Source organism: Pyricularia grisea, chromosome VII, assembly GCF_004355905.1.
Source record: "Pyricularia grisea strain NI907 chromosome VII, whole genome shotgun sequence".
Classification (NCBI taxonomy): domain Eukaryota; kingdom Fungi; phylum Ascomycota; class Sordariomycetes; order Magnaporthales; family Pyriculariaceae; genus Pyricularia; species Pyricularia grisea.
Genome location: NC_044975.1, coordinates 1,639,455 through 1,654,139, shown reverse-complemented (window position 1 = coordinate 1,654,139; position 14,685 = coordinate 1,639,455). Strand labels below are relative to the sequence as shown.

Below are 14,685 nucleotides of genomic sequence, written 5' to 3'. Positions count from 1 at the left end.
CGCAGCCCCAGTCACATCTACCGGCACTTTACTACCCAAGCTACCCTTGCTACCATACCATACCTACGGGTACGAATACCCTTGCAAGCTATGCTGCCTTTGCATTCGATACCAGACCACTGTCATCAGTTTGTCAAGCTACCAATGTTTGGTACAATAATATACTGCATGCGGTATGCATGATAACCGCCACTCTTTTTTTGTTGTCAACACGTTCAAGTGGACGGCTGAGGGCTGATATTGATTACGGAGTGTTCTCAAAGCCCGTGTCCCGTTAGCCTGGAAATAGAAGAAAATGTGTGTACAGTTCTCCCTGAATTACCCAATCAGAGGAACGGCTTCTATCCCACCTACTCCTTTTCTCCGTATATTTTGGTTTGCTTTCTCTTTCTCTGCTTTTATTCTTGCCCGGGGCTAGCAGCCAAAATACTTTGTATGCGGTGAGCTGCATAAGCTAGGTAGGCAAACCCATTCTAGCGATGCGAGCGACAGTCGAACAATATCTCGGTTGACAAGACCTTGGCGTCAAGTGACGCCGTGATCTTTCCCAGGTATAGTTGGAATTGAAACCAAACAACAGAGATCTCACCCAGACTCATTAAACATGAGTACCTATGTTCCATCATTCTGGTCAACGTGTCGCAAAACGCCAAGGCATGGGCTCACCGGTTTCTACTCTTTTTGCGTCACGCCGAGGTGTCATTTATGGCTGAAGAGAGGCTTGTGTGTCTGTGCATCAGCACCCTACTCTACTACTCTTATAGTACTCTCGCTCGCCAAGAGCATATTGCACTTAAGCTCCGAGATGTGTAAGGGCTATCTTGGCTTCCCCTTGCAACATTTGTCCTGGGGTATAATGTGCTCTACGGAGTAACCATGTTTACAATGCAGCCTTGGCTCGCATCCTTTTCCTCGATGGGACAATGTACTACCTCGAGATCGTAGACAGCCGGGAAATCAGGTGCAAAACTAGGGTTACCGGTTTCATGCAAGCGTGTGTTAACCTCACATAAAGGCTGGTAGATTTATTAATTCTTGGCTCTCTCCCCGCGAACAAGAATTTGATATTCGTGCCACTGACAAAGGGGCCTAGTCCTAGGTTCTGATTTGTCCGACCGCCCTGGTAGAATCGGATAGATGCATGCATTAGTTTCGACACAAGTCCCTGGGTCGCATACAGTGCCTGGTACCCTCTTGTCGAGATTAGGAACAATTTGCCTCGAGTGAGCAGCTGGATGGCATGCAACAAAGGAGCCCATAATAACATGGTTGTTTGGACCCCGTACCTCCAAGCGAGTACACCACCATGGGCTCACCTATCACGTCGCCAGACCCTGCACCCTACCGGTTCAAGGCCTTACCACTTTCGCACTCATCGTAAAATTCACGCCCGGACTGATAAATGTCTCTTGCCCAGCTCCGGGCTTTATTGTGTTTTTATTTTGGCTTACTTGACTACCGACAAAGAAATAACAACTGGCCTGCCGCGCATCGGAAAGGAAAACGGCCGTGGCCAGGCAAGGTCAGCACAAGCAGAGGACTCATCTGGGAACGATTCCATATGCAGTACTATGATTGTGCTTAGGCGGCCGCAAGAGCACTCACATGGAGCCAAACAGCAACCGAAGCTTTCTCGGAACCGCACCGGACAGCGGATATGGCTCTGGGGCTCATGCATCTCCTATCGACTACCACAACTATCAGACTGATATGAACAATCATGGAATGGGGCTTGATGCCATGGATCAAGGCGATCGGTCGTCGTTGCTGAATGGCTCTTACAATACACAGCAAGATTACCCCGGGATGAATGGCAGCACTGGTGCTCTGGATCCCGACGAGGCAATGAACTACTTCCAAGGCGGTAACGTGTGGGGAAGTTATGACAGGCACCTGTTTGGCTTTGGCACAAATTTCCTGCCATATCAAGATCCCAGTCAGAATCCTTGGACATCGACAGACATGTCCTCCTTTTCCTTGCACCAACCGCCTCAAGCTTGGCAGACAGCAATGATGACCCCGCCGGCTGAATCTTACGACTTGAGCCGTTCATACCAGCCGGAGACGCCGATGGAACCCTTCAAACAGTCAGCAGAGATCCAAACAGATACGTCTGGCTATGGTTTCCCACAGCAGAATGGCCAACACGATGTGTTCATCCCTGATACACATACGAATGCTGTCAAGTTCGAAGCCAACGCACTGAACTCTTGCCCGGAATCATCACCAGCCACGCCGGCCAGTTATGCTGCCACACCGACCTCTTCCAGAATGTCTTCGCTGCTATACCAGCTTAGTGAGGATCGTTCAAACGATGAAGCTATGATTGCGGAATCATCAGTGGGGACTTCCCTTGCACCGGTTACAACAAGGTCGCCAATGAATTCTATCCCAAGCCAACTCTCTACTCCGATGCCTGCGAGCATGGAGGATGAAGTTTGCGCTTCGGCAATTCATCCTAATCTTTCGGGCTTATCTCCTCAATCGACTGGAACAAATGGTATTCCAGACCTTGCCACTGCAAAGCCGGATAACGGCAGAAACGACACCCGCATGGAATCGGTAACCAAAACGGGGAAGGCAACAAACACAACTGCCAAAGAACGGCGTGTGCGGGCTCCCAGACCTCCGGGAAGTAACCGAGTCGCAGCCAAGAAGTGCCGTGAAAAGACCAAAAACAACGAGAAGGAGCTGGAGTTTCGAGAACGAAATATGGGAACCCTCAACATGCTGCTCAAGAGGGAGCTGGAGCACGTGGTGCGAGAGGCCGTCGAATGGCGAACGAGACTCCTTGCCCATGCCCACTGCGACAATCCCAGCATCAACAACTGGATTAGTGCCAGGGCTGTGGAGATGTAAGTACCTCAATTCTCGTTCTGTCATTATTGTTTTGCCGCGAGGTCATTGTTGTTTGAGTTGGGTTGCTCCAAGTGCGGGCACTTCCTGTACGTCCTTTAGGCGCTACTCTTTGTCCATGAAGAGATAAGGGAGAAACGAGGAGTTGATACCATCCACAATTTAGGGGGTATCGCACCTAAACAAACGTGATGAGGGAGAGATGCACCTTAACTCATGGTGATAAGAATGACAGTTCTTGGCTGACTGTACCTCGGCATTCTCCGCAGCTCTGAAACCGTGTCCTCGGCATCTAGACAGACGTCATCTGAAGCCAGGCTGCAGTCCATGTCGCCAACAATTGGGTCGACCTTGCGTCTACAATCCTTGGAATTGAGGCCTGCTCATGATCGACACCTTCGGCCCCAGTTTCAATCGTCGCAGTCGGTCGAAGAAGCACCGAACCAATGTCATGGGCCCGCGGCAGCTCCTGACGGCTAACGCCGGTCAAAGTCGGACCCATAATACCAGACTCGGTCAATGTCATCAAAGAGGAAGTGGAACATGAACTCCCCATTGCAGCTGCAAGGCTGCCACATGGCTTGTCTTTTTTCTTTTTCAGAACCGAACGATGAACAGAAAAGAAAAATAAATAAAAAAACACCAAAAAGAAAACACAAAAAAAAACTGGATATTGGGAAACCGGATCAGGAAACAGATAACCTTCCTCTTAGCCAGGTTAGGTCTTGTATATAACGCCCCCAACCCCTACCACCACTTGTACACATACGTATACTTGTGACTAGGAATCACGAGAGAGTCACATTGCGAGATTTCGCCATGTGCATACTCACTTATGCCGGGTCTGCTACCCTGCCAGGCTTTTGCGTCTTTTTTTTTGTTCCCACACCGGTGATGAAATGCATCTCTTCTCTTTGGAGTTTGGACATTTCTGGCTCGGATGTCTTCCCGAGGCGGGGTGATTGACCAATTCCGGGTATGGAGCCGACGAAAAAGATTCCCATGTTGCCTGAAAATGGGCTCTTTCCTCCACCCGCTTTATCAGCACCCGGATCCCCCATGACAAGGTCCGGGTAGTTGCCGTAATCACACCTGGGATACATGATGTCGCCATATTTTTTGTTTTTTTGTTTTTCGACCCTGAGGGTTGCCTCTTGGCTGCAGTTGTTACATGTTTGGCGAAACGCCCACATAAACTTCCTGCAAGAGACAAAAAAAAAAAAAAACGCCAATCCGCTGACACAAAAATGTCAGCAAAACTGACAAAGGAAAAAAAAAAGGATGCAACTAACTACCGAGATTTTGATATGCGCTTAGGGGGCGCCATACATGCGCATAGTTACCACGTGGATTTGGATTGCGGTCATGCATCTCGTACGCCGCACCCAAAATCTGACCGGAAAGATAAACCCTGTGGGACCGGACCCGTGTCAACGGAGGACCGCTCCGGATATTCCGGTCCAGCGTTTGGCATTATTTGTTTTATGGGCCATAAGAATACTACTTTGGACTACGTAGACATGCATGCATGGAACTATTTAGCGCAACAGGAAAGCGGACATTGGTAGTGGATACTCTAGGAGTGGGTTGGATCAGGATATGGAATGGATAAGACAGAGAGGGAAAAAAAGAAGGGAGAAACTTACAGTTGAGATGGAAGCCGTAGGGCAGAGTGTTGAGAGCGGTGTTGACGAAACGGGTGGTGCTGGTTATATTGGAAGAGCCACTGATGTGTGTGAGTGCTTTGGTGCTGCTTTTCCTGCAGACAAATGGGATAGCTCATGAGCTAACAGGCGCTTTATGAGTCTAGCCCTTATTTCCAGACCCTGCCCAGCCAACCCGGGACCGTCAAGTTATCTCGGCAAGGAAATCGAGATCAGGTTCACAGTCCCCCGCGTCGCTGTCCCCCTGCAATGCCAAGACAAGCCGAAAGCAGACCAACACAAAGCCAGTGGGGCCTAGACTTACCCAATCAGGAGTCTATATTGTTGAGGTTGGTGCAGGTTGAGTTGACCCGAGTTTTGCAGTCAAGGGAGATCCTTGTTCCTTGTGAACTGACATGGCTAAGGCAATGGCTGCCTCCCTCCGCTTCAGATGCAGGTGCCGGGCGGCAACGAACTGAAGGGCTGAATGGAGTAAGGTAGGTAGGTACGTGGTAGACCAACACACCCGAGGCCGGCACGAGATTGCCCCATGAGCTGTCATGGTTGACAGCAGGTCAAGACACATGCTTTCTATTGAAAAAAAAAGAGAAAAGAAAAAAAAAACGGACATGGGCGGGAGTCGGGGGCGGTTTCCCGTTCCCGAGTTTCGGGTCCGCTTGGGCTTGGGTTGGTTTCTGACCTATCATATCCTTATATCTTTCGATCACTCCTCCCTTTACCACATATTTCGGCGGTTCCCGATGAGCATGTTTCTGAGAAGCGAGAGGTATCGATTCCCGATCACCAATGGGAGCCTTGAGCGTGTCCCATCGGGTGTCTTGACTTCGTGTCTTCCACCTACTCGCAGACTTGGGGTGTAAAAAATTCTGCAGGAGAGGTTGTATCCATTAGACGGTGAGGGTCTCGAGTGGCCGACCTACATACCTACACTTTCATGTCAACCTCAGCCCCCAAACAACAGCACCAAGCCTTCTGGGGATCTGTATTCGAGAAACACAAGCGCCGTGTCCAAGATAATGTCGCCGTCAGCATGGTGCACACTCAGCAGCAACTCCTTTGGCAAGGAGATACGAAGAATCCGCTTTCGAGAGCCCATAACAAGAGCATTGCGGCGCTGACAAGAGCCAACAAACATATCAGAATGACGAGCAGCGGTAGTCAGAGGGGGGGAAGCGTTGGTGGGGATGGCAGTGGTAACGCTGGCAGGGAGGGCACGAGGGGTAGCAGCAGCGGCCCAAAACTTCGAGCATTGCTACCAAGCACCCCCGGAGGACCGTCCAAGCGACCGCCATCACCGACCGGTCCCGGGGGAAGGAGAACAAAGAGAGCAGCTGTGGCAGCTGCTTGTCAGAGTGCGTTAGTTTACTTCTCTTCACTGTGTTCTTGACAAATCTTCCGTCTCCATTACCTGCGTAATGGAAAGACTGCGAATCATGTCTCTTCTCGGGCCGGAAGTTGCCGCTTGGAATGAGCCGAGCCAGTACAATTCCGGGCCTTGTTCTCGAGTCCGAGAATATTTGGTTGTGTTGACTGAGGTGAAGGAATATGAGTTGCTCTAACAATTACGCTGTTGGGGGTGAGTGACAGACTGTCGCAAACGTAAAGTCAAGGCAAGTTTTTTTTTTTTTTTTTTTTCCACCTTTTTTTCCCTTCCTTTTTTTCCGGCATCTTTTTTCCCTCCCCAAGATGTTCTCTTGTGCCCTCTTCCTCTTCACGATCCCGTTCCTGTCATGTTATCTCTTGCCTGCTTGGACCTGTGGATTATTAGAACCTAGCGCAGGGCTCCTTCCACTGCTACTTTCTTCTACCCTACCCCCCGTGAGCTTGTCGGGCAGTAGCGTGTTAGCCCGGCGGGGCATTGGTACACAAGCCCCACCTGCCGTCATTTACGGGCATCAAGCGTTGCTCACATGATTTAGAGGTATCTGAGAGACCTTACTTGTTTGGGCAAGGCGAGGTATGCTTATCTTCGAAAAATACCTTACCTACCTACCTTGGTCTTTTTCTTTTTCGTGCTTATACCTAGGGGAAAAAAATAGAGTATCCATTGCCATGGGACAATACTCACGTCACATGTATTCCCTTCATTATACACCTCAGCAGTTACTAGCCATGTTCTTAACACGATCAAACACGGCTCGAATCACTAACTTCGCTTATTATCGTCATTGCAGTGTGATGGAGTACGCCCAGTGTGCGCCTCGTGCGCGGCCACAAAAGTCATATGCGAGTATTCGGTCCCAGAGGGGTTTTCTCAACGGGATGCCGAGCGTCAAGCATATCAACAGATAAAGGCTGATTCCCAAGCCAACCAAGAGGCCGTGTCCAAGGCCAAACGAGAACTAAGAGCCCTTGTAGATGAGCTGCGCCAAAATGGACAGGATTCCAAGATCTGGCAGCATATCAAAGACGCTCCGTCTCTAGACGATGCCGTTCGTGTTGTAAGCAGAACCCTCGACACTGCTCCGCAGGGAGCCGACGATAGCCAAGAGAAGGTTGACGAGCCCATGGTTCGACCCCAGCTCAGGCCCGGCGAATCCAGTGGCTACGAAATCGACTTGCAGCCGACCGAGATTGACATCGCGCGCTGGACTGGTAGTGGAGAAGACTTGAACGGTCTACTTACCCACCTCCTAAGCCTTTTCTGGACTTGGGACAACACCGTTTCACCCATCATCGATCGATGCATGTTCCTCGAGGACCTCCAGTCTGATTTAGCACACTCGGGAAACCTCCCACCTGGTGCCAAACAGCTCTTTTGTACGCCTTTTCTTGTCAACTGTGTGTTGGCTGTTGCCTGTGTGAGTTTCATCCCGAAACCACCACTCGAGATTTGACTCTGTAATGGCGAATAGCCAACCGTGAATTGTCTTGTTCCTTGCAAGCTCAAAAGCCACAAAACTCTGTTCCATGCCACTATCCAACGTCAAGTCAAGACCAATGCACAGGCTGGCATTGTATTCATGATCCTGATTGGTTCTTTTCGTTACTAGTTATATTCAACAAATCCCAACGTGTACAGCGTCCCAACCGACAGCACATCCCGTGGCAGATCCTTTGCAGAAGAATCGAAAAGACTGCTTAAAAAAGAGCTGCCATCTTTGACTAAACTGCAAGGTATTAGTCTGCTATGGCTCTGGGAATCTTGCGCAGGTGACATCCAGATGACCGACGAGTATCTGGAAACATATTTCGAAGAATACAAGAGTTTGCAACTGAGCGCCATTGAAATCCCCTTGGACTTTGAAGATTGGGATTCGAGGCAGGGTAGAGAGCTGCAGGCCTTATCTCAGATAATCTGGGGCATGTATTTCGCACATGCGTAAGTATCGGTCCACTTACCTTCTACCTTTGCTATAGATGTATCTTCTCTGAAGGCAGAGAGAGAATTATCTTGAAATGAAAACTAATATAGCCACCAGAAGGATGGCCACAACTTTCCAAGCGCCTTTCCGTGCACTAAGACCGCGAATACGGCAAATATTTGCGGACGAGGACATACCGCATATTTCCGACGCAGACCCGGCTCACTGGTGGCCCTACCCCGTGAACGATTACCGTCACCTTCGGCCTTTGCACTATCGTAGGCTACTCGTTGCTCGATGCGAATTGTCAACAATTATCGAGGAGGCCAACAAGTTGCTCAGTCATGGTAGGTTCAAGGGCGATCCTACCTCAATGGAGATAGCGCGGTCTACAAGTAGGGAGTGCTATGTGGCGCTCGTTCGGTGGAAAGTCGACTTGCCCGAGTATTTGAAAGCCGAATACTCCACACTGCCTGTCGTCATTCTTCTTCAGTGAGTAAATTTTCTTGATCCTTTATACAACCAAAATCGGAAAGCGTTCAAGTCTAATAGCTCCTTTCTCACTTCTCAGCACGTTGTATGACTCTGCTCTTATAGAGCTTTTCAACCCCCTGATGGAGCATTATTACGACGACAGAACCATTGCCCCATCGACCCCCAAGCAACTCCGGTTCGCCGCCAACTTCTCCTTGATTCACCATGTCTGCGTATATAGGGTGTTGTACTCGGCCAAGCACGAATACTCGATCCTCCAAGCCTGTCTCAAGGCTGCAATCACTGCGTTGTATGACCTGAACGATGGCGGCGTCGACATCTTCCTCCGGGCCTGCCAGGGGCTGTACGAGGCGGGTGAGTTCCTCAAGCTTGCCAACACCTTCTTGGCCGTCACCAAGGGGCTTATCAAGACAAACAGTCTTAGTTTGCCGCCAGAAGCAGCTATAGTTGAGAAAAAGTTCTACCACGAGCTCCAGTATCGCCCATTCACACCCTTCAAAGAGGACGGCCGCCTGCTCATGTACTGGCCCAAGAGGGTGGTTGATCACGAGTTTTTGGCGCTCATCGAGGGCGCGGAGCTGCTGTCTATCGAAGGGAGTGCACCCCGATAGGAGGCTCACACGACGCAATCCGATCTCGGGGGATTCCTGCCACGGTAGACATAAATGGCAAAAGGAAGTACACCATGTATATAGCTTTGAAGGTGACAAGCGATACGTATGAAGTAATGCTTTTTCGTTGATTTTACCTTGAACATAACCTACCCTCGAAACAAAAAAAAAAAAGGTCTAACTTGATGTACATTCAGACATTAAAAATTCTCCCAGAACCCGCCAGCACTTTATGCAGGAGCACTCCACCTCATGTCCATCTGCTTTTTTCTAACCTATATTTCAACAAAAGTCTCTTGTTAGAACATGGATCGACGTTGATAATGATGAGGTAAATGATGATCTAGGAAATTAGTAAAAAAGGAGGACCACTTACCATGGGACCAAGAGCCGCGACACCAGCACTTAATGCCAGCACGGTCCCGATCAGGCTGATCTTGTTGAAGCCCTTGCCGAGTATGTCAAAGACATAACTAGGCGCGACGCGGGTGACGTAGACGTCGACGCCGTAGGCGAGCACCAGGCTCGTGCTCTCGACGATGGCGGGGCTCGTGACGATGCGCCTGACGCCGAGGATCTCGAGCTCGTGCGACACGACCGTCTTGGGGTCGATCTCGATGGCGGGCGCGTAGCGGGACAGTCCCTCCTCGAGCTCCTGGGGGGTGGGGTCGCGGCCGACGGGGCGGCGGGGCTCGAGCCAGCCGCGGTGGAAGCCGGCGATCTGGCGCGAGTGCGGCAGGTAGGCCAGCAGCTGGCGGCTCGAGATGCCCTGCCTGGTGACAGAGAGTGCCAGGGCCGAGATGGGGGCGCCGAGCACCCACGTCTGGCTCAAGACCTTGGGCAGGGGCATCGGGGCGGTTGGGTCGTCGAGGGGCGCGATGGACGAGAAGTTGGCGGCGTCGCCGAGCGGGCCCCTATCGTCTGGGTACTCGGACTCGTAGAGGTCTGTGACGGTAAGCAGGTGGCCCTTGATGGCCTGGTTGGGGTCCTCGCGGAGGGTGTAGTCGCCAAACATGGTGCAGATGAAGAAGTTCTCCGACATGGTGCACGAGGCCGGCTGAGTGGTGTCGATGCCCTCGTACGTCGACGAAGACAGCGTCTCGCCCGAAACGGTGTCGAGGAGGTACGTGGTCATGGTCGAAGCGGTGGGGTTGGCCGTGAGTACGACTATAGTGTTTGGGTTGAGATATTTGTATAGGACACGGCGGTCGCCGAGAATGCGGCCGATGGAAGCTACGGGGTCGTGCTGGGGACGCTTGGCTATTTCGATAATTGTCTCGCCCTTAGGTGCAGTGAATACCCATGTGGTCGCCTCTTTAGCCTCAGTGCTATCCTTTTCAGTCAGGAATTTGACACCACGAAGAGACGTTTCACCGCTGCGGACGACAAGAGTCTGCTTCGGGGCCTTGTCTGCAGCGAGAGGTCCAATCTGGCCGTCCTTGGGAATGGACAAAAGGTACGGTCCCGAGGCGCTATCAACCAGGGCAACACTTTGGAGCTGGGATGTCGAATCAGCAGCAGTGGTATCCAGGACTTGGCCATTGTCTGTCTTCAAAACCAAGGTTTGGCCACTGCTGGAACGGATAGTGACCGTGCCCTGGGAGTTATCAACATTCATGCCCTGGACATCCCAGTTGGAGGAATCCTCCACCTTGTGTCGCCACAGAGTTTGACCACGATCGCCAGCATTCAAGCCGTAGATGCTGCCGCGCTCAGTGGCAATGACGATAATCTTGTTGAAGCCGAAACCGTCTCTCTCAAGCTTCTTGTCGTTACCGCCCACATGGGTGCCCAGCAGACTGTTGATGAAGCGCTGTGGAAGCTTGTTGAGATAATCGGGCAGGTGCTCCAGGTCATTGATATGACGCTGGACCCTGTGAATATAAGCAGACACGGGACTGCTGTGTGCCTCGGCCTCGAGGGACTTTGCGAGCTCCTCCGACTCTGGTATCTCGGCCCAGGCACCCGCGACGGCTGCGGTGAGACCTTCAGGCTTCGACCACGCCACCTGGCCGTTCTGGACCATGACCCAGTCGTCGGCGTCGGTGAGGGCCGCAGCGCGCACCGCGAAGCTGGATTCGGACTTCTTGATGACTTCAGACACTGCGTGGACAGCGTTGACGACGTTGTCCTCAGCAACCTTGCCAGACTTGAGAGCCCAGCGGGCAAGGGGCTTCTCGGATGTGGAGGCGAGAAGGATCGCCTCGCTCTGCGTGATGCGGGTAAAGTAGACATTGGCGCCGTCAGAGCTGGTCGAGAAGGCACCCTTGCCGGCGAGCAACGGTAGGTCGTAGGCCTTTTTGACGGCAGCGGTCTTCAGGTCGATGTGGAAGACCTCGGCCGTGTTGGAACTGTCGGTGCGCATGTGGACAAGGAAGTGAGGGTCCGACTGAATCGAGTGAGGGGCATGGATCTCGACCGACTTGGTGCCAGCTGCAAGGGGAAAGTCATGCTTGGCCTTGGTTCCCAAGACGTTGACTCTGAGTGTGGTAAGTGCATTATCGGTCCACGCAACAATGGGCATGGCCGAGTTTGCACCGACTAGGATAAGGTCCTTGGAGCTCTGGATGTCCGACTTGGTCGCAATGCTGATGTCGTCCATCCTCTTGCCGGTGGGCACGTCGAGGACGGCAACCTTGAGGCCATAGGAGCCCGGCGACCCGTGCAGACCAACCACAAACACCTTCTGGAGGTCGGTGCTGACCTGCAGAGGCAGATCCTTGGTCACCTCACGGAACTCCCAGACCACGGCGCCATCGGTGCCACGCAGCCTCCGCAGTGTCGTGACCCCGCCGTCCTCCTTGTAGTACAGCACCAGCACGTCCTTGTGCCCCTCGCCCTCAACGGCCATCTCCATGACCTCAAGATCGCGCACCTCCTCGCCTGCAAAGTCGCGCGACCATATGTTGCGGCCGTTGACGGCATCCCAGGCCTGCACTGTGTCCCCAGAGGCACTGGCGACCCAACCCTCGCCCTCGGCGGCCCTCAGGTGGCGTACGCCGTCGGCATCTTCGGGGAGCTGCTGGCGCCAGAGCGCGGCACCGCTGCTCGGGTTGATGGCGCCGAGGATGCCGAGGTCGGAGAGGGTGTAGAGGAGGGAGGCGCGGTCATCGCGGCGCGGGCGGTGGAAGAAGGTCGTGTCCTGTTGCGGCAGCCCAACGAGCTCATGATGGAAGTCAATGTCGCCCACTTCATCCTTGTACACTGCCAGCGCCGCCGGCAGCGCCGACAGTACCAGTGTTAATATCGGTCGCATGATGGTGCAGCGTAGGTGGGGGGTGGGGGGGCAGGCGGCGGTGTTGTGCCGTTGTCAACGGCTCGTGTTTGAACTACGAAAAGCCCCGGCGATATGGATGATGTATGTGGCCTTGAATTGCAGCGCCAAAAGACGATGGGTCTAATCCTGGTGTCAACTCTCATTGGGCGCTAGCGGCCCATTTCACTGGGTTGTGGGGCCTCTGTAGCATCCTTTCGGGACTGTTCCAGCCCTGGGTTAATCTGAGCTTTGAATTTGTCTACCTTACCTTTCTTTCCTCATGTACCATCCCATCCCAGGATAAAATTGCATTGTAAAGCTGTGCATCGCCTTTCATTTCGCATAAAGATTATTTGCCTTCCTTTGGGTATACGTTACTTCACCACAGACCTGCAACCCAGTGGCAAATTGACACCTTTTATTCCAGTTGGCATACCAAAACAAAGGACGCCTTCAATTAGCAACGTTTCTCAGCGTGCGGGGGGCCCATCTATCCGTCGTCCCTGTGCCTTTTCGCCCAGTACACAGCATCTGCTGGGAGCAACAACAACGGCTGCTGGCAGCTTTCGGGGTAACGGCTCCATAAGGGAAGGATCTCATTTTTTGTGCTGAAGGCCTCACCTAGTACAATGTCATCATCCCCTTGGGGGGCCGGCGCCATGGTCCCTTATCAGAGCACAAGGCACAGCAACCGCACTTATACGCTGCGAGTGTGACGGCACAGTTCTTTCTCAGGGAAGCGACACTTTCACCACATTGGACTTGACGCACCACTCCTCTTCTACCATGCTGATTGGTACTGACGACATTAAACCAAGTGTTTTACGTGAGAGGGAGACCAAGGCACTCTGCGAGTCTCCCCAGTCGATCGTGGACCGAAAGTCTGATCAGTCCATGCAACTATTACCAGACTCTTGCGATAACTTATCGTCATGGTTCAAACAATGAAGACCGTAATATGATGGCCCTTCGCGGATGATCTTCTTTTAAACACTACTTGTCATCATTGACATCAGTCCTCCTCAACCTGGAACATCACATCACGATGCCACCAAGCAATCGATATGCTTGTAGAGCGCTGCTAGATCTTCACTTTCCTAACACTGCCAAGTTTGGCATTTCCCAATATGGCTGGAGATTACTGGAGTTTCCTTGTCCACAAGGAACCCCAAACGCCTACTTTTTTCTTTTTCCACAGGTCGGTCTCATATCTTTTTATTCGGCCGAGACTGCGGTAATATTTGAGACAGAAGCCTTTGAGGCGACCCGATACCGAGACAATGGTTGCCTTGAACATGCCCTTGACAGTTATTGCCATTGTTGCCTTCTCAAGGATATCAGCTTGCTCTATTTCTTGAACCGTGGTCCGTTCATGCTATTGTGCCTCAAAAGAAGAAAGGGCTGTTCGCCTTCTTTTTTTCCCCCTTTCTTTTCTCCTTTACACCCTCACCTTCACCTGGAATGCCGAGGCTTGGAATCCCTCCATCTCGAGAGCTGACATCACCGAGTCCTCCCTTACATCTTCAAAGGGTCTGACAAGGCACATTAATTAATTTCAACTCATATATGCCAGTATTCACCAATTTTGTTCCTACCGAAAAGTGCATCAACGGCACGCATGTTGTCATTGGCAACCCTGCTTTGTCGTGCATAACACATCCGTCATTCCGGTCCTCCAACGTGCCGTGCGGCTCAGCAATCTTATTTTTTAAGGCAACCGAACCAAGCAGGGATGTTTATTTGACGATGATCCGCTTGCAGCGGCTAAAAGCGCATGGCTAGACAGCCTGCAGCTTACTTTATTTTTACAAACCAGTTCCCGGGATTTGAGCAGATTCCTTGCCCAGCAACGGAAGGAAAGAAAGAAAGACAAAAAGGCTACAAGCGATCGAGTTTCAAATCACTTCCAATCACCGATGCATCTAGGATTGTTTGCTTCAGCCTTGCTCAAGGTACTGTGCAGATTGCCTGCGTTTACTCCTCACTGGGCTATCTGCTTACCTACCCATGGAATTTACTTGGTATTGGAGTCCTACTACTGTACTTAGGTTCCCTTGTTGCAACGCTGCCTACTCCTGGTGCATATTTACTCAGAGCCCGAACACCCGATATAGTACTACCAACCATGATGAATTTTTGCACAACCACAATGCGCGATTAAAAAAACAATACCTGCATACTGACGTTTGGCATTATTGCAAGACTGGGAAATAAATAGACAGCCCAGCAACCGGGGTAGGTTAGCCGTGGCCCATGTTTTTAGCCCCCAAGCGCGCCTATCAAGGTGACTTTGAGGCCAAGAAAAAGCAAAGGTCACTAAACCAATCAGGGAGATAATTGTCTGGTCAAATTTATGTACGTTTGCAATCGTTGACCACAGTAAATGTCAGCTCGTCTGACGACATCAATTCTCATGCTGGGGCGTGGCACAGCCACCTTCCCTAGCGTGGAAACGTTTTTTTTTTGTCCGATTCTATCGTCGATGCCTCGCTGCGGCT

At 51.7% G+C, this 14,685-nt stretch overlaps 4 protein-coding genes across 4 annotated transcripts; 3 read left to right on the top strand and 1 right to left on the bottom strand.

Annotated features, from left to right (window-relative positions):
* Positions 1–1,094: 1,094 nt before the first annotated feature.
* PgNI_10511 (uncharacterized protein) lies at positions 1,095–3,654 on the top strand. Its single transcript, XM_031130482.1, has 2 exons — positions 1,095–2,855; positions 3,126–3,654. Exons 1-2 carry the CDS (start codon positions 1,606–1,608, stop codon positions 3,334–3,336), a joined length of 1,461 nt encoding a protein of 486 aa, XP_030979529.1. The 5' UTR covers positions 1,095–1,605; the 3' UTR covers positions 3,337–3,654.
* An 855-nt stretch (positions 3,655–4,509) lies between these two features.
* PgNI_10510 (uncharacterized protein) lies at positions 4,510–4,818 on the top strand (the record flags this gene model as incomplete). Its single annotated transcript, XM_031130481.1, has 2 exons — positions 4,510–4,591; positions 4,691–4,818. The coding sequence occupies 2 exons, from the start codon at positions 4,510–4,512 to the stop codon at positions 4,816–4,818; spliced, it is 210 nt and encodes a 69-aa protein (XP_030979528.1).
* A 636-nt stretch (positions 4,819–5,454) lies between these two features.
* Positions 5,455–12,203, top strand: PgNI_10508 (uncharacterized protein; the record flags this gene model as incomplete). Its single annotated transcript, XM_031130479.1, has 7 exons — positions 5,455–5,872; positions 6,440–6,477; positions 6,695–7,321; positions 7,514–7,842; positions 7,943–8,317; positions 8,397–9,262; positions 9,362–12,203. The coding sequence occupies 6 exons, from the start codon at positions 5,455–5,457 to the stop codon at positions 8,929–8,931; spliced, it is 2,322 nt and encodes a 773-aa protein (XP_030980062.1). The 3' UTR covers positions 8,932–9,262; positions 9,362–12,203.
* On the bottom strand, positions 9,162–12,187 carry PgNI_10509 (uncharacterized protein; the record flags this gene model as incomplete). Its single annotated transcript, XM_031130480.1, has 2 exons — positions 9,162–9,206; positions 9,308–12,187. The coding sequence occupies 2 exons, from the start codon at positions 12,185–12,187 to the stop codon at positions 9,162–9,164; spliced, it is 2,925 nt and encodes a 974-aa protein (XP_030980061.1).
* Positions 12,204–14,685: the final 2,482 nt, after the last annotated feature.

What these genes read in the sequence shown, in the direction of transcription:
- PgNI_10511 (XM_031130482.1), top strand. Translation starts at nt 1,606, where the DNA reads ATGGAGCCAAACAGCAACCGAAGCTTTCTCGGAACCGCACCGGACAGC. An exon ending in AGTGCCAGGGCTGTGGAGAT is followed by an intron (nt 2,856 to 3,125) that starts GTAAGTACCTCA and finishes CATTCTCCGCAG; the next exon opens with CTCTGAAACCGTGTCCTCGG.